Raw genomic sequence first — 19,427 nt, forward strand, 5'->3', positions numbered from 1 at the left:
TAGGGGATTTTGGGGTTTGGGATTTGGGGATTTTTGGAGGATTTTGGGGTTTGGGGGATTTTTGGGGGGGATATTTGGGGGGTTTTGGGGATTTGGGGGACTTCAGGGGGGATTTTTAGGGGATTTTGGGGGTTTGGGATCTGGGGGATTTTTGGGGTTTGGGATTTTGGAATTGAGGGGATTTTTGGGGAATATTTGGGGTTTTTGGGGATGCAGGGGATTTGGGGGTTTGGGATTTTGGGGATTTTTGGGGGATTTTTGGAGGATTTTGGGATTTAGGGGATTTTTGGGGTTTGGGATTTTGGATTTAGGGGATTTTTGGGGGATTTTTGGAGCATTTTGGGGTTTGGGGGGATTTAGGGGATTTTGGGGTTTGGGATTTGGGGATTTTTGGAGGATTTTGGGGTTTGGGGGATTTTTGAGGGGGATATTTGGGGGGTTTTGGGGATTTGGGGGACTTCAGGGGGGATTTTTAGGGGATTTTGGGGGTTTGGGATCTGGGGGATTTTTGGGGTTTGGGATTTTGGAATTGAGGGGATTTTTGGGGAATATTTGGGGTTTTTGGGGATGTAGGGGATTTGGGGGTTTGGGATTTTGGGGATTTTTGGAGGATTTTGGGGTTTTGGGTTTTTTTGAGGTCTAGTGTTTTTTGGGGGGGTTTGGGGGGGGGGGTTTGGGAATTTGAAATTTAGGGGATTTTTGGGGGATGTTTGAGGTTTAGGGGGATTTTTGGGGGATTTGGGGTTTCAGGCTCACCCGGGCGGGTCCCGGCTCCGTTTCGAGGCGGTTCCGGAGCTGCTGCGGATCCGGGAGAGGCTGAGCAGGGCCGGGATCCCGGGAAGCCGAACCCCAAATCCCCAAATCCCCAAAATCCCAAACCCCAAATTCCCAAATCCCCAAAACCCCCCAAACTCCCAAAACACCAAATTTCCAAAAATCCCAAACCCCCAAAAAACAGATGGCAAGGTTCTCCCCCCCCCACGCAGTGCGCATGCGCGGTTCCCTTTGCAGGACGCCCGCTTTGCGCATGCGCACTGGAATTTCCGTACAGCATAATGGCCGGCTTCCTACAGCAGAGTTCCATTTTCCGTACAGTGTCATGGCCGTCCTGCGCATGCGCACTGGAATTTCCGTACAGCATCATGGCCGCCTTCCTACAGCAGAGTTCCATTTTCCGTACAGTGTCATGGCCGCTAGGCGCATGCGCACTGGAAATTCCTCTTCTGCGCGCAAAGCACCAAGCTTGTTTCCTGACCAGAGCTTGTTTTTGAGGCTCGGGCCGCCCGAGCCGCCGCCGCCCCCCGCCCTGCGCTCACAGACACCGCCCCGCGCGCCGCTCGCCGCGCGCTCCCGCCCCGGCACCGGCGGCTGCAGTACCGCCCTCTGCCCACAATGGGGGCAGCGCTTTTCAAGCGAGCCCGCCACCAGGGACTCGCAAGATGGCGGCCCGTGGGGACCTGGACGGAGAGAGGCGTATTACGCCGATGCCCGTCGGCCCCCGCCAAAAACCCGCACGCTCGCGGTGCTGCTGACCCCACAGCCCCTGTGCACGGCACCGGAACCGCCGCGGGAAATCCCGTCGGGGGGCGCCGGCGTTGGGGACGATTCAGGCAGTGTAGAAAAAACAGACACGGGTCCTCGAATGCCGACGTCCTCTTTTTCGCGCCATCTCGAGAAGGTCAAGCGAGTCCGCGACAAGCCACTCCCAAGATGGCGGCCGCGGGCGGCGGGCTGCAGTACCGCCCTCTGCCCACAGGGCGGCAGCACTGCCGCCCGCCACCGCCGGGGGCCGCCGCTCGCCTCGGGGCCGCGGGCGGGGCCGGCGGCAGAAAAGAACGGGCGCGATGCCCTCCGGAACCTGCCCTGCAGCAAATGCCCCAAAACATCCCGCGCGGAAAAGAACGCCAGCAAAAAAACCCCTGCCTCTAACCCAATAGGAACCAAAAGCAAAAACCTTCTCTTTTAAACTGCATTTCAAGCTCTTTTATTTTTATATTTTTCATATTTATATTCACATTCGGATTTATAACGTATATTGATGTGTAATTGTATTTTTATAATTTCTTACATTTATTCCTATTATATTTTATATTTTTTCACATATCTTAATATATTGCTTATATATTTCTATAGTTAGATTTAGATTTCTAAAAGGTTTATATGGCTTCAAATAAACACCCTGCCCCTATCCAAGTAAAAATCTTTTTAAAAGCCCCTTTCTTTTATACTTAAAATAACACCTCCTCCCCATAAAGAGACCCATCAACCATTAGACAAAAAGCCCTAGTGCCAGTCTCATGCTTGCACATCTAACAGGAGACCCTCCCCATAACCAAACAAAAAATCAAAATAACGTACCAAAAGTAGTCCTTACTAACATTAAAAATACAACTCAACCGTATCCAAAAAACCCTCACCTTTATTTCCTCCAAACACCAAATACTCTTCAAATTCTAAACAACAAAAACCATCAGAACATACTTCAAATATAGAAAAGCCTAACCATATAAATATTTGTCAAAGCCCACAAAAACTATAAAACAATCTAATCAATATCCTGCATTAAAAAAAAAAAACCCACTATACAAATTAGTACCATTTGAAATGTAACACAAATAAAAATATTTTCCTAAGAAACATGTCTCCCAATAAGTAAAACCACCCTGTAAAGATATAAGTAATAATCATAACTCAGCAAGCTAAAATTTCTTCAAAACCAAAAGACTTAAAAAACCTTCAATATTTATAAGTAATAACATTTAATATGTTAAGTATTAATGAAATCAAACAAAATTAAATGTCAATACATTTAAACAAATACATTTTCTTTTTATCAATTAAAATTAAGTTTATTATTCCTTACTATCAAAATTCATTCAGTCTAAATTTAAATGTTATTTAATATAACTTATGCTAAATTTTATTAAAAATCATTTCTCTAAACTATACAGTATATGGTCAATTTTCTTAAAAAAATAAAACACCTCCAATTAAAACAACTAAAAGAAAACACTAACAAACGCCTATTCAGAAGTAAAAAAAAGTACAGTGTATTATATCATCAATTTCATCAAAAATTCTGTACTTCATTACAATCTCTACTCTTATCTTTTAGAAGCGACACCAAAAAATAGCAATTACTATTCATATCATGCTGTTTGAAAATTTTACTCTATTTCCTGAATATATAAATATTTTTTAAAAGTTATCCTAACTTCTTCAAACACTTACCACTAATATACTAATTATATTATATCAATATATAAGCTTTTATAATAAACAATATTTATTAAATATTGTTATGATATTTACAACCAACTTTCATATACTTTATTATCTCTTTATAGAATGATCTAAAAAACACACATAAAATTTCTAATTCCTACTTTTTTATTCTCAACTTATACAGCGCTTAAACCAAGTTAACTCTCTAACTAATCTCTACACTAACTCTATAATTTAACTTAATGTTATATCATAATTTTAACTATTTTTCAAGATTAAAAAGGTATTCCATTAAAAACCTCCTCCAAACTGTTAATCTTATCACTTTCCTCAGTTATTATTACAAAATCACTTGAATACAAAATCCAACTACAACATTAATTTCTTTTTCTAAGTTTCACACTAAGTAATCACTCTCTCATACATTTCCTGCACCTTCACACTCTCAATATCCAAATCCAAACTCACAATCCTGTCCATAACCACTTTCAAATCTTTAAAAAGAAGTTTACTATATTCAAAGCATCTCAATTCTAAAAAACTTCTAAAAAAATCCAATTATTAAATAATGTAATTAATCTTTAATCCTAACATTTTTACTCTTAAGTACTATTTTTAAAAACATTATATAAAAATATATTAAATAACATTCACCAATTAAAATTTAAACTATAACCTAACCCTAACTCTACCTAAATAAAATAATTAACAACAAACCCAAATATTTTCTACGTCAAAAATAAATTCAAATAATTTTAACTTAACAATTTAACTTTAACAATATAACAAATAAACTTATTTTTAAAATAAACTTGAAAAATCATTATCCACACATAATTATTTAACTTACCACTAATTTAATATTTATCAACTGTTATAAACTCTAAAAGTATGTACAATCTTTTAATACTTACTAATTATATAATTTCACCTATGTTACTAATTATAGATATTACCTAAGTAATTCCTAATTATTATCAATTTCTTCTTTACTACATACATTATTTTACTCTTATATTTCTTCATACTTATAACTGAAAAATTATAACAACTTATATCATTATTTCTCATATCAAAACATAAAGTTTACTTATATCTCAACAAGTACAAAAACCCAAGTAAATTTCAATAAGAAACATAAAATCAGATCACACAAAAAACACACTCACCGCTCCACAAATAAAACACCAATGTAAATACAAAGACAAATTACACTATGGAAATACAAACGCAGATTACACAAGACTTGCAACTTACACCTAACATCGTGTACTACACCCACCAAAATATATAAAGTGTAAGTTTCTTTATAAATATAAAAATCAATGTTATAAAAATCTTATTTAGTAACTTACAAATTATGAAATTCTATCAAATATTTTACTTCTACTCTACTTTATTTACTTTTAATTATGTCACTTTACCAATTAACCAACCAAAAACAAACATTTAAGTAACTTTAACTAAAGTTTCAAGTTTAAATGCTTTGTATTTATCTAGCACTACTCAAAAAAATCCATTCTTTACTTACTTACTTAAGATACCAATAAAAACCATTACAAATAGTCCATATAATTAAAAGGCCCTTACATTATTAACTCTTAATATTAAAATAGCTACCAATTTAAAACAAAAAAGTAATTTATCCATCAATAGTAATCAAAATATAAAAGTAATTTTAAGCCTTGAAACTTAAAATCAAAATGGTAGCATCAGTTTTTATACCACCTATTACTTCAACCACACTAAAACAATTAAATCAATTAAAATATTATCTAAATAAACAATCTAATTCGACATCCCTTACCCTAAATAACTTTTAAACAAATATAAAACTATTAAATACGCAGTTTTACAAAAAACCAAAAAAAAAATTATTTTATTAACATACAAATATAAAAATTTAATAAAATGTATACATTTATCTAAAACACCAAATCTACTTATTAAAGTGTACAACTTTAAGAAATATCAAAAATAAGAATAACTAATAAAATATAACAATAAATAAAATTTAACACCATAATTTAAAAATCTTGTAACAAAAGTATACATTTTAATTATATTATTACAATAATAATACTAATGATAACACCTTCTGTATGTTAATACATGCAACAAATGCTTAACAAATCCACCAATAAATTTTTTTTTTCATACAGAGAGAGAGGGGAGACGTGGGAATGGGAAAACCAGAAACTCCCACAGACACTGAAAGATTTGATCTGCAGCCTCGGGAGAAGCTGGGATTGATGTACCAATACAAGACACGGGCATTACGCAGGAAAAGAATAAAACAACATAAAATAACTTCTGTTTCTGTGGCTGTCAGTAAGAGCCTGCCCCGAGTGAGTGAGAGAGGAAACTGTGTGGGCACGATGGGGAAGGGTTTGCAGGGCAGGGCTGGGGCTGTGTGCGCTACACTGAGAGCTGACAAGTTCCAACAGAAGGCATTGAACAAAAGTACCCTCAGTGCAGCAGAACTGAGCAGAGGTGCTGGGTTCCAAAAGCCAAATAAACCCCGGGGTTAGAAAGTTCTGGCCTGCCTTGGAACAAAGAACTTGTGGCTGCTCCTGAGCCGCAGCAGCTGCTCGCTCTGCAAACCCTCACGCTCCCAGGCGGGTGCTCACCTGAGCACTGAGTGCTCCCGGCCCAAGAGCAGTCCCATCCCTTCCTTGCTAACAGCACAGGGAGAAAAAATGAAAAAAGATCACTCTGGCCAGCAGGGCTCTCTCTCTCTGCGAGGGTTAGGGGCAGGGCCCTGCAGGGAGCAGGGCGCTCCAGCACCGACAGCCCGAATCCAGAGCAGATCCACGGGGGAGCAGCGGGCTGGGGACAGCTGGGGACAGCAATGAGCAGAGCCCATCAGTCTCCCTCTGGGGCTGGGACTGCATTTAGCACACAGCTCATACCAGCTGTGGCACTTACACACCTCAGACTCCTTACCACAAACCAGTTCTGGTCTAGCTCTCAGGGTGACCTGCACCTCCTCCCCAAAACCCACAGGAATTAGAATTTCCTGCTGGTTTTACAAACTTCACGGCAGCTTTGCAAATGCAAATCCCAGCAGGTCCCTGCTTTCCAGAGCACCCATCCTCAGCCATCTCCACTTCCCTGGAAAACCTGCTCCAGCCCCGGGCTGTACCAAGGTGAGCACAAGGTCTGGAGAGGTCAGAACCCTCACCTGGACTGCTGCACTCGGAGTGAGATCCAGCTACAAATGGAATTCCAGAAACAGCCTCCAAAATGTTCCATAATCACACCTTTAAAATGGCTCCACAGGGCAACAGCTCCAGTGCCAGAGCAGCACCTGCACGAGTCCTTGTGCCAGCCCTGGCTCCCTGAAAAACACAATAAACCAACATCACACAGGCTTTGTTTGCAGAATTCCTGATCCAAACCCTCACCTTTTCTGCCCAGCATTGAGGGAAATCTGACACGGTATTCACAGGTAACCTTTGCTGAGAGCAGCCATCACCCCAGTCCTCCAGCCTGGGCAAGGTTTTGCAGTGAATGGACCCAACTTCTAACCCTGAACCTAAATTTCTGTCAGCTTTTGTTGGAAAGAGACTGGAGATTAAAACCTACAACAGATTTAAAACAGTGCACAAGGAATAACCGGCCCAGACAAAACCAAACCAGCCCATCTCTGCTCCACCCCATTTCTCCCTGTTCTGGGAGAAATACTGATATAATTTGCAAATACTCCCCTTCCCTGCTGCACTATCCTTCACTGCACGTCCCTGGAGAGGATTTACTCCATTTTTTGTGCCCAGCAGCACCTCTGCAGCCCAAATCCCACTCCTCGCAGACACAGCCTGAGCAGAGCTCAGGCAGTGTTCCCAGCAGCGGATGCAATTCCGAGTTCCCTGGATTGCTCACGGGGCACTCGCAGCAATCTCCCCTCAGCCCAGACTCTCTGTGCTCAGAGGGAAGCGCAGCCCGATGGGACACAGCTCTGGCACCACATTCCCCTTGTTCCTGCTGGCCTGGAAAGCCACAGATAAACCCAGTCCCTCCGACCTTGCACCCTGAACCCCAGGAGAGCCGGAGCTGAACCCAGATCCCGGCGCCCTGCACGGCTGCGCTGACACCAGCACAGGCTGAGCGCCGCCCAGCACCCTTCCTCATTTTCCTCCCTCTGCTCCCAAATCCTGCCAGCCCTCCCCTGCAGCTCCTGCCCCAGCCCCAGCAGAGGCTGGCACCCAGCCCTGCAGCAGCTGGCAGAGCTGGGAATGCACCGAGAGCTCGGCTCCCCGGGCTCCCAGCCCCAGACCAGTCCTTGGGTGCCCGAACAATGCCCAGCCTGCCCCCCTGGGCACAGCCAAACACCACAGCTCCATCAGCCCCAAGGAACTCTGGCATTTGCCTCTTCCCTGCTGCCCTTTCCCAGCACACAGGGGTACGGCTGGGCTGTCAGAAATGGCATTCCCGAGGCACTTAATCCCAGCAGAGAGGAAAAGGGGAACCCTGCGTCCCTCTGACTTACCCCACAGCGTGGGCAGGACCAGGAGCCCTCCAGTGCACCCCCCTGGTGCTGAAGCCTCTTGGCTCTGGCTGCTTAAACACTGAAGCTTCTGGCAAAGATGGGAGGAGCTTAATGATTTCTCCTGTCCTGAAAGAGAGGAGGAAAAGAGCATTAAGCCCTCTGTGGAAGTCAAAAGATCCCGGCTTTCACACTTCTGCTGTGATTGCTCACCATGGGGTTTTATCCGTGAGAGGGGACACCAATTCAAATATAAAAGCATTTTTATTCCTAACTATTTCATTAAAAGGAAGCTCATTTCTCTATTGCATTCTTAGCCTAATTTTAACAGAACCATTTTTATCCATGGCCCCACTTGTCAGTCATTCAATCCTTTACCACAGGACTTTATACAAAGGAAGGGACACCTGGTGCTGTGTCACAAGAAATCCCAAAGAGAAAAGTGTCCAAAACCTCACAGAGAAAGGTTTCAAGGCACTCCAGTGCACAGACAGCTGCTCATGCCTTGTCAGGCCACACCAGTTCTGTCACATCCACCTGAGCTGTGCAGGCGAGGCAAAGGCTGCCCTTCCTCCCAGGGAACACTGTCTGAGACCACAGAGAGCCATCCTGGGTGAAAAGAATGAAATGAAAATGTTTTCTGGCAGAAAATGAGTATCTGTAATCAGAACCTCTGGACAGATTTAGTAACACCACTTTCAGATGACAAATACAGGCCATGCCCATCCTTCCAGGCCAGGTGAAACCAGGAAGGAGAACTACAGGAAAAGCAGGAAGACAGAGCCCCTTATTTGGATATATATAGAATGCCCCTGGTTTGGTGGTTTGCCTTTGCTCCTAAGCTTTGGCTTCACCCCTCTCCAGAGGAGCAGGGAATTCCTCCAGGGTGAGGGGGAGTCTGGTCCCACTCCAGGATGTGTCCAGTAAAGGAGGGAATTTGTTTAGAGTAAGTGAGCAGTGTTTTTGTTACACACAAAAATCAAACCAAACAAACACTGAATTGGACTACACCGAGCTGCAACACAAAGTGTTCACAGCAGGCAGAGGCCAGAGGAGCACACAGCACCCAGAAGTACCATTTCACTTGGTTCTTCTGCTCTCATGCATTTTAATTCTGCTTCGCTTCACAGCTGCTACTCTGCCAAGGCCATTTCCATTTTCAGAAGCCTGTGTCACCTGTAGCCAAGGCTTAAACATCACAGGATCTATGTGCACTTCAGTGATCTTACACTAAGTACCTCAGAAACCAAAAGAATAAATCCAAGACTTCAGCTGGGTTAAAAATACCAGAACAACAAATAAGCAAACAAAAACCCAAACCCGCCTTTCCACTAGTTTTAAAAACAGAAGTCTTTACAACCAGCATAAAATGAATGTAACATTTGGATCCAAGCAGAGGTACAATTTAAATGCCAGTATTCTGGAACTGCTAATAACTCTGCAAGTATTTACATGGGTGGATGTGTTACTGGATGGAAAGAATATAATGCACGAAAGAGAAGATTAGCTGTGTTTAGGATGGGAAGAAGATGACTAAAAAATACCTATTGTCTGGACGCTCATGCAATCATCTTCTCTTGACCTCAGGATGGCTGCCAAAAATGGAGAGCGCTGTGTGACCACCATGTGTAGTTTGGAGAGCTTGACTACGCTCTTAGTGAGGATTCTTTCATGTATAGTAACTGGATGGCAACGTTCAGGACCTTCAGAAATGTTTCATCTCTGTAACGGTACCTTTGGGAGAAGGATCACAGAGAAGTCAGACTGTAACCAAACCCAAGAAAACCCACTTGAAGCTACAAGTTGGGTAAGAAATGAGAACTTGGCAAAGAAAATTAACTTGGCAAAGAAAATGAACTTGGTGAAACCAAACCAAATTCAAATGAAAGCACTTACTTGAGCCCTGTCTTCACAAGGTCACACCAGTCATCTGGGTCCACTTCTTCAACCACACACTGTGTGCAGCAAGTAAAAACAGGTGTTGGTTTACATTTGGCACATGGAGCTTCTACAGCAATTTTTGTTCAAGGGACACACTAAGAACACGCAAGCCAAACGCTCACGTGGGATGATCTGAGGTTAACAGGGAAAAAAGCTCTTGGATACAACAATCCTAATGCCTGGCTCAAAAGAAACTTGTTGGTCTGGGAGCAGGGGCTGTATGGAATCAAAAAGCAAGCTGGGCTGTAGGTTCCAAAAACCCAGCGGCTCAATACTCTTCAAACGCCTCAAGTGCAAAAGGATTCTCAACTTGACAAGTCACAGCGAGAGCCTGGAGCAGACTGACAGCTGCACATCCCAACAGTCCTGGGAATGCAGGTGCCAACCTCGCCAGGCTGGAAACACCCTCAGCATGGGATGGACCCTGTGAGGTGGCCCCAGGGCCTGCAGAGTCAGCCAGGTCCTACAAGGGAGTCTCAGCAAAAGCCATGAGAGCGCAAAGGCATTCACTGCCCAGGGACCTTCAGTGTTGCGTGTCACAGGGATCTGTGTTCACTGAACTCAAACCAAGGCAACAGTATACAGAGGGAGTGACCAAGTAGTGTTCTTCAAGATCAAAGTCTGATTTCTATTCCTGATCAACCAGACTTTTGCCCCAGACTTCAGATGGCATGGCAGATGGGTCTTGGCACAAGTATCTCTATCAGCTTCTTTTAAAAAAGAAGGTGATAACTTAAATTTTAAAAATTAAATTAATTAATTTATAATAATTAATTAATTTTAACTTCTTTTTTTTTTTTTTTAATTCCACTGGTAACCTTTGATTTCTTTCTCCTAAATACCTCAAGCTCACACATTCAAAGGGGATTCGTACCAGAAAGTCATCATCAAGAACACAAAACTGCCTCGTATAAAGGATTCTCAGGACTCGGAAAAAGCTATGAAAACTCCATGGAAACCAGAATCCATAAAACAGGAAATCGAGTCCAATCTGTATTTACAAAATTACAACTGCCCAATCACACATATGCATACAGTCCCTCTGTGGCAAAGCAGATAAGCAGTCTCACCAATAATTCCTCTAGCCTCAGCAGCACGGACCTCTCCACTTCTTGCTTGCCTTCATCTTTACTGCTGCTGTACATGGCAACTAACCCCTTTACGCAGGCTGAGAAGAGATGTCTCCTCCAGGAATGCAGCTCCTCTGAGTTTTTGAGCACCGTGGATATGGCATCTGCCACGGCCCAGCTGCAGAGAGATAGTTGTTGATTTTCTTATTAACATTTTAACTTGGTTTTGTATATCTTAAAGATGTCTTGCTGCCAAAGTGCAAAGCAACAGATTCTCGGAGGAGAGGACGCTGTTAATGCTCCCATTCCTATCACACTGATTCCCAGGACAAACTGAGCCCTGGGGGAGACACACACACACACGCTGCCCACCTCTCTTCATTGCCTGCTCTCTCCGGAGCAGCAGGAAGGCAGTCCATCAGGTTGTGCAGCCCTTTGCTTCCCGGAGGTGGCAACAGCTTGGAAAGAATTTGCAGTTTCACAGTGGCCTCAGGGTCCTGAATTGCGGCACCGAGCTCCTTCCACAGGGCTTTCCTCAGGACAGGTGTGACAGCCGAGACAGCTGTGGGGAGAGCAGAAGGCACAGGTTCCTCCACCTGCAGCTGTTAAACAACACACTAAACCTAATTTTTTTCTAATCCAGCCCCAGACCACTCAATGTCTAGGAAATGATGCTACAGCAGCTGCTAATCTGTTACAGAGAAGTGCTACACAGAGGCTCACTTCTTTACCCATCCTCTACTTCCCAGGGTCTGACAAGGCCTTATCACTGCTTGACCTCGTAGGCAGAGCTACAGCCCCATTCAGCCTGTTCCTGTCAGAACAACTGACATTTGTTTACAAACCAACAAAATCGTTATCCCTACCTAAATACACCCATAATGCCTCAACCCATTCCCAGGAGGGCGGCAGGAGGGGCGGGCGCAGCCCTGTTCCGACGCCGCTCCACCCAGGCCCGGGAGCGCCGCGACCGCGCCTCCGCCGCCCGCCGGTACCGGCCCCGCCGGGCCGCCCTCGCGGCTGCCATCCTTCCCCGGCGCTGCCGCGGAGCCGCCTTCACCGCTTCCCTTTTACTCACACACACCGCCCCGCTCGCCGCCGCCCCGCGCCCCTCCGGGCCCGTCTCGGTGGTAATTGGAGCCGCTCTTGCCACTTCCGCCACAACTCGGTGGTTTTTGGGCCGCTCTGGCCGCTTCCGCCCCGTCTCGGTGGTTTCTGTGGCCGCTCTTGCCGCTTCCGCCCCGTCTCGGTGGTTTTGGGGCCGCTCTGGCCCCCCCGCGCCGTCTCGGTGGTTTTCGGCCCGGCGCTGGCCGGGGAGCTGCAGTACCGCGCTCTGCCCACAAGGCGGCAGCACTTTTCAAGCGAGCCCGCCACCAGGGACTCGCAAGATGGCGGCCCGTGGGGACCTGGACGGAGAGAGGCGTATTACGCCGATGCCCGTCGGCCCCCGCCAAAAACCCGCACGCTCGCGGTGCTGCTGACCCCACAGCCCCTGTGCACGGCACCGGAACCGCCGCGGAAAATCCCGTCGGGGGGCGCCGGCGTTGGGGACAATTCAGGCAGTGTAGAAAAAACAGACACGGGTCCTCGAATGCCGACGTCCTCTTTTTCGCGCCATCTCGAGAAGGTCAAGCGAGTCCGCGACAAGCCACTCCCAAGATGGCGGCCGCGGGCGGCGGGCTGCAGTACCGCCCTCTGCCCACAGGGCGGCAGCACTGCCGCCCGCCACCGCCGGGGGCCGCCGCTCGCCTCGGGGCCGCGGGCGGGGCCGGCGGCAGAAAAGAACGGGCGCGATGCCCTCCGGAACCTGCCCTGCAGCAAATGCCCCAAAACATCCCGCGCGGAAAAGAACGCCAGCAAAAAACCCCTGCCTCTAACCCAACAGGAACCAAAAGCAAAAACCTTCTCTTTTAAACTGCATTTCAAGCTCTTTTATTTTTATATTTTTCATATTTATATTCACATTCGGATTTATAACGTATATTGATGTGTAATTGTATTTTTATAATTTCTTACATTTATTCCTTTATTACAATTTATATTTTTATGCATTGCTTAATACATTGCTTACATATTTCTATAGATAGATTTCTATTTCTAAAAGGTTTATATTGCTTAAAATAAACCCCTGCCTCTATCCAAGTAAAAATCTTTTAAAAACCCCTTTTCTTTTAAACTGCGTTTAAATTTATCTCTATATTTCGCATTTATATTCAAATTTACGTTTAAAATGTAGATTGATGTATGGTGTTATATGAAAGTATAAAATAGAAATGAAAATAAATATTCAGAAGAGATAGAATAGAAAAATCTCTGCATACATTGAATATATATTTCTATATTTAGAATGATATCAAAATAAAAGGTATATTCATTTTTCTTCCATTAAAACCCTGCCTCTAACCAAATAAAAAGCAAAAAAAAAGCCCCTTCTTTAAACGATACTTGAATATTTATATATTGTTTTCATCATTATAGTCACATTTGCATTTCTACTTTATAGTGACGTATTTAGAAATATATATCATATATATATATATATATATATATATATATATATATAAAGGTAGCAAGATAGACAAATTATTATTTATATTATATTTCACACATACTGCTAATACTTATTTTTACTTACCTTTGAATTTTTTATATAGATCCCCAGCAACAATATTTAGAGCATCTGCAAATAAAAGACTGGGAAACAGTTATTTTACTCCATCAGAACTTGGGAAAGGCCAGATTTAGATCTCTCCAAAGGGTCAAAGCTACATAACACCAGTTAATACCATTTACTGTAGAAGCTGAACTGATTTTGGTCTACACATAAGTTTCCTGTTTCTGCCAAACTTCTGCATGAATATTAAAAGTCTGAAGAATGACCACAAGCAGATCACCTAAACCTACAAGCTCACTGTTTCCCATTTTTAACCATGCCAGGATCTTCTCTTTTGATCACGTGAGTGGACATTTCCCTCTAAAACCTTCTGACCTAACCAAGAAGTCTCACCATTACCAAAGTTTCACACCAAAAGCAAAGCACCTCTGTCTGTATCATGCCTGCTGATGGTGCCAGCACACAGTATGGCCCAAGGTGTCTGCCCCATGGATTTCCCCGGGGTATTCACACTTTTCCAAAGGTAGCCAGCACCTACGCTGACTCTGAAAACAATTGCCCTTGCAAGAAGGGTCCATGGCAGCTCGGGGCACTCGTGGTCAGCCACAGGGCCTTGACACACAGAACAGGATAAAGGGACTTGGAGGATTCCCACAGCTGGCCTGCACTGACAGATAGAGCAAGTCCCTTGGGATTGTGGAGTGAATTCTGCCTCCCAAGGACTGCAGGCTCACATCCACACCCAGGACTATTCAGAAGAGCTGCAGCAAGAGCAGACATCGGGCAGCTCAGGGTTTCTCTAAGCCCAGTCCTACAAGCCTGTGGGAGCCACAGGTAGCCAGGAAGTTCCTGAGGAATCCAGACCCTCAGCCAGCAGCACAAAGTCCCAGAGCTGCCAAATCAGAGAGAACTGCCTTCCACCTCTTTTCGCTCACACACTGGTGCTGAAAACTGCCAGACAGGCTAAAAGTCACTCAGGGAGATATAGAGGGTGTTACTGATAAAGAGTTCTAGGGAAGCTGGATGGCCAGCATCCATCAAACTATCTTCTGGGAATCCCAGCTGTCACATTTCACTCCACTTTTCCCTTTAACTCAGGCTTTCCCCTTCCAGAATCAATTCTTCCTCCCCACCCTCTCCCACTCCCTGTGCAGATAGCTGGCAACACGCACAAGCTGGATCCACATGTGGTCACTGAAATTTGGCTGCACAGCTGACCTTTGCTGCTGCCAAAGGGAGGGAATTCCAGGCCAGAGCACCCCTCTCTGCCTGCCCTTCACTTTTCAGAGCTAATTGGCTTTTCTATCCCTTTCAGCACAGCACAGCATGGCCTCGTGGAGCTTGAAAAGCAGCAGTGGTTTTTATCACCATGGTGCAACGGAGAGAAGACTTCAGAGCATTTTCTGGGAACGCCACATACAGTTATATTACACTTGCAGAATTGTCTGGCTATTGTGTCTCCTAAGTCACACAGTGGACTACAAACAGTGCTGTTTCAGGGAAACTCTCTACAACCACTGAAAGTAAGTCACTAACTCTGTTAGAGCAGGCAATGGACTCACATGTTCACAAAAACTGACTACACATGCTAAAGCCAGACGCTTTGTAGGTAAATGAGAAACACCTCTGGTTTGGGGCCCATGCCTCAGGCAGCAGGTTTTTTTTGCATGGACAGGATGATTACTACTTGCGGGGCTATATGAAACATTTACCTTTTTATCCAAGTTATGAAAGAATAGCTTTGAAAAGCACAGTAATCCAAGGCCAAAAAGACAGGCAGACAAATGGACAGATTTCAGCCACTCGTTTGGTTTTCTTGGCGAGAGCTTTTTGCTCTTCCAAGGGCTGACCTTATGCATTTGCCAGGTCTGGATGATCCACTTGAAAAAAAAAAAAAAAAAAAAAAAAAGGCTTAAAGGAAATTTCAACAGCAGACTCTTCTGGAGGTGTCTTCTGTCAATCTCCAGCTTCCCACAGGACTTGGTGCTTGTCTGGGGCTTTTGAGGAACAGCTCATAAATTGCTGCTATTCAGCCACTGGCAGTTGAATCCTGCTTTATTTAGTTTTTGGAATCTTGTAGTGGATCCTCCCTGCTTCCTTCCTCCAGTCCCTGCTCACATTTAGTTTCAGTTTCCTGGAGCTAAGAGTGTTGACCCCTTTAAAAGCAGCAGCAGCAGCAAGAAAACCACAAAGCAAGAAAACCCTGTCCTGACCATAAATGTTGTACCCTCTGCATAGAGAGAAACTCCACCAACTTTTCAGGAAGAAGATGCAACAAACTCTTTTGCAGCATATCCTGATATGACAGCCTTGCAGCATACAGAATCCAGCCTAGCAAGGAAAAAATAATAAAAAAAAAAGTGTTGTGTTAAAAAAAATGCACAAGGAAAAGGTGCTATTTTACATGGATCACAGTAAAGCCACAACAACCTAAGGGTTAATTTCTTCATGAGAATGTTTGAAGTCTAAATTTGAAATCTGTTGTCAACTGCAGCTGGCTAAAATGGAAAGGGCTACATTTCTTTGCTTACCTTGATGCCTACTGGGATCTGCTTTAGGGCCAATTTTGCATGAAGCTCCTGGGAATTACTCATCTGTCTTCTTGCATGAGATGAAATATATCTGTTAGAAGGTTGCAAAATGTGTTAGGATGCATTGCAGTGCTGTGCTCTTCCAGGACAGAGGCACAAAGTCTGATTCTTACCGTAGCTGGGACTTTGGGGATTCCCAGAGCCATTTTCATGGCATCTAATTTTAGGTCCTTTTCAGACAGATTTGTAATGACAATTTGGTTTATAGCCCCTCCCTCTGTGCCAGGGGCAGGAAAGTCTATCAAAGCAAATGAGGGAATTCTTCATCCTGGAATTCTGCAGGAATTCCCAATCCCGGAAATCCGGGAATTCCCCATCCTGGAATTCCGGGAGTTCTCAACATTGGAAATCTGGGAATTCTCAATCCTGGAATTCCCCAGCCTGGAATTCCGGGAATTCCCGCTGCTCCCTTTGCCTTTGGAGCTGCCCTTCCTGGCAGAATTCCCAGATTTCCTGGCGGAATTCCCGGATTTCCTGGCGGAATCCCCGGATTTCCCGCCGGGATTCCGGAATTTCCTGTCGGAATTCCGGGTTTTTTCCGGGATCTCTCCGTGCCCCAGCAGCTCCCGGAGCCGTTTCCGCTCCGGGGGGTCCCGGTAATTCCGGCTCCCGTAAAACTGAGCCACGGAAAGTTGGGAACGCACCGGGATTCCCGGAATTCCCGGATTTCCTGACAGAATTCCCGGATTTCCTGATGCCATTCCTGCATTTCCAGCCAGGAGTCCCGAATTTCCCGTTGGAATTCCTGAATTTCCAACTGGAATTCCCGAATTTCTTTCTGGAATTCCTGAATTTTCCGCCAGAATTCCTGAATTTCCTGTCGGAATTCCCGGATTTCCGGCGGGGATCTGCAGCCTCCGGGCCGGCGCCGCTTTCTCCACGATTTCCTGGGAATTTTGGGAATTTTTTTGGGTATTTTCTGGAGCTGCTCGGAGCCGTTTGGGCGGGGGGGTCCGGAATTCCCAGCGGGAGCTGAAAAAAAAAAAACGGGAATGAGGGAGGGGGGAGGGGCGGGAATTCCCAAATCCCAAAATTCCCAAATCCCCAATTTAGGGGATTTTTGGGGAATATTTGGGTTTTTTTGGGATTTAGGGGATTTGGGTGTTTGGGATTTTGGGGATTTTTGGGGGATTTTTGGATTTAGGGGATTTTTGGGGTTTGGGATTTTGGATTTAGGGGATTTTTGGAGCATTTTGGGGTTTGGGGGGATTTAGGGGATTTTGGGGTTTGGGATTTGGGGATTTTTGGAGGATTTTGGGGTTTGGGGGATTTTTGGGGGGGATATTTGGGGGGTTTTGGGGATTTGGGGGACTTCAGGGGGGATTTTTAGGGGATTTTGGGGGTTTGGGATCTGGGGGATTTTTGGGGTTTGGGATTTTGGAATTGAGGGGATTTTTGGGGAATATTTGGGGTTTTTGGGGATGTAGGGGATTTGGGGGTTTGGGATTTTGGGGATTTTTGGGGGATTTTTGGAGGATTTTGGGATTTAGGGGATTTTTGGGGTTTGGGATTTTGGATTTAGGGGATTTTTGGGGGATTTTTGGAGCATTTTGGGGTTTGGGGGGATTTAGGGGATTTTGGGGTTTGGGATTTGGGGATTTTTGGAGGATTTGGGGGTTTGGGGGATTTTTGGGGGGGATATTTGGGGGGTTTTGGGGATTTGGGGGACTTCAGGGGGGATTTTTAGGGGATTTTGGGGGTTTGGGATCTGGGGGATTTTTGGGGTTTGGGATTTTGGAATTGAGGGGATTTTTGGGGAATATTTGGGGTTTTTGGGGATGTAGGGGATTTGGGTGTTTGGGATTTTGGGGATTTTTGGGGGATTTTTGGAGGATTTTGGGATTTAGGGGATTTTTGGGGTTTGGGATTTTGGATTTAGGGGATTTTTGGGGGATTTTTGGAGCATTTTGGGGTTTGGGGGGATTTAGGGGATTTTGGGGTTTGGGATTTGGGGATTTTTGGAGGATTTTGGGGTTTGGGGGATTTTTGGGGGGGATATTTGGGGGGATTTTTGGGGATTTGGGGGACTTCAGGGGGGATTTTTAGGGGATTTTGGGGGTTTGGGATCTGGGGGATTTTTGGGGTTTGGGATTTTGGAATTGAGGGGATTTTTGGGGAATATTTGGGGTTTTTGGGGATGTAGGGGATTTGGGTGTTTGGGATTTTGGGGATTTTTGGGGGATTTTTGGAGGATTTTGGGATTTAGGGGATTTTAGGGGTTTGGGATTTTGGATTTAGGGGATTTTTGGGGGATTTTTGGAGCATTTTGGGGTTTGGGGGGATTTAGGGGATTTTGGGGTTTGGGATTTGGGGATTTTTGGAGGATTTTGGGGTTTGGGGGATTTTTGGGGGGGATATTTGGGGGGTTTTGGGGATTTGGGGGACTTCAGGGGGGATTTTTAGGGGATTTTGGGGGTTTGGGATCTGGGGGATTTTTGGGGTTTGGGATTTTGGAATTGAGGGGATTTTTGGGGAATATTTGGGGTTTTTGGGGATGTAGGGGATTTGGGGGTTTGGGATTTGGGGATTTTTGGAGGATTTTGGGGTTTTGGGTTTTTTTGAGGTCTAGTGTTTTTTGGGGGGGTTTGGGGGGGGGGGTTTGGGAATTTGAAATTTAGGGGATTTTTGGGGGATGTTTGAGGTTTGGGGGGATTTTGGGGGGATTTGGGGTTTCAGGCTCACCCGGGCGGGTCCCGGCTCCGTTTCGAGGCGGTTCCGGAGCTGCTGCGGATCCGGGAGAGGCTGAGCAGGGCCGGGATCCCGGGAAGCCGAACCCCAAATCCCCAAATCCCCAAAATCCCAAACCCCAAATTCCCAAATCCCCAAAACCCCCCAAACTCCCAAAACACCAAATTTCCAAAAATCCCAAACCCCCAAAAAACAGATGGCAAGGTTCTCCCCCCCCACGCAGTGCGCATGCGCGGTTCCCTTTGCAGTACGCCCGCTTTGCGCATGCGCACTGGAATTTCCGTACAGCATAATGGCCGGCTTCCTACAGCAGAGTTCCATTTTCCGTACAGTGTCATGGCCGCCCAGCGCATGCGCACTGAAATTTCCGTACAGCATCATGGCCGCCTTCCTATAGCACAGTTCCATTTTCCGTACAGTGTCATGGCCGCCTTGCGCATGCGCAGTACCAGTTTCCGTTGCGGTGTCATGGCCGCTAGGCGCATGCGCACTGGGTTTTCCGTACAGCATCATGACCGCCTCCCTACAGCAGAGTTCCATTTTCCGTACACTGTCATGGCCGCCTTGCGCATGCGTAGTTTTATTTTCCCGCGCGGTGTCATGGCCGCTAAGCGCATGCGCACTGGAATTTCCGTACAGCATCATGGCCGCCTTCCTACAGCACAGTTCCATTTTCCGTACAGTGTCATGGCCGCTAGGCGCATGCGCACTGGAAATTCCTCTTCTGCGCGCAAAGCACCAAGCTTGTTTCCTGACCAGAGCTTGTTTTTGAGGCTCGGGCCGCCCGAGCCGCCGCCGCCCCCCGCCCTGCG

General features: G+C 45.5%; 1 protein-coding gene across 5 annotated transcripts; it reads right to left on the bottom strand.

Moving 5' to 3' along the window:
* Positions 1-2,401: 2,401 nt before the first annotated feature.
* LOC140684351 (uncharacterized) lies at positions 2,402-18,983 on the bottom strand. Of its 5 annotated transcripts, none has more exons than XR_012056567.1 (6): positions 18,610-18,983; positions 15,868-16,899; positions 13,358-15,667; positions 11,801-12,128; positions 11,095-11,284; positions 2,402-10,900 (listed from the first exon to the last, which is right to left on the bottom strand). XR_012056567.1 is itself a non-coding variant. In XM_072930594.1 (2 exons), exons 1-2 carry the CDS (start codon positions 18,966-18,968, stop codon positions 16,191-16,193), a joined length of 1,068 nt encoding a protein of 355 aa, XP_072786695.1. In that variant the 5' UTR covers positions 18,969-18,983; the 3' UTR covers positions 12,639-16,190. The 5 variants fall into 5 exon arrangements, 1 of the variants encoding a protein (XP_072786695.1); XR_012056571.1 differs by having other exon boundaries at positions 2,402-9,445; positions 9,608-10,900; positions 13,358-16,899; XR_012056573.1 differs by having other exon boundaries at positions 2,402-9,666; positions 13,358-16,899.
* Positions 18,984-19,427: the final 444 nt, after the last annotated feature.

Source organism: Taeniopygia guttata, chromosome 1, assembly GCF_048771995.1.
Source record: "Taeniopygia guttata chromosome 1, bTaeGut7.mat, whole genome shotgun sequence".
Classification (NCBI taxonomy): domain Eukaryota; kingdom Metazoa; phylum Chordata; class Aves; order Passeriformes; family Estrildidae; genus Taeniopygia; species Taeniopygia guttata.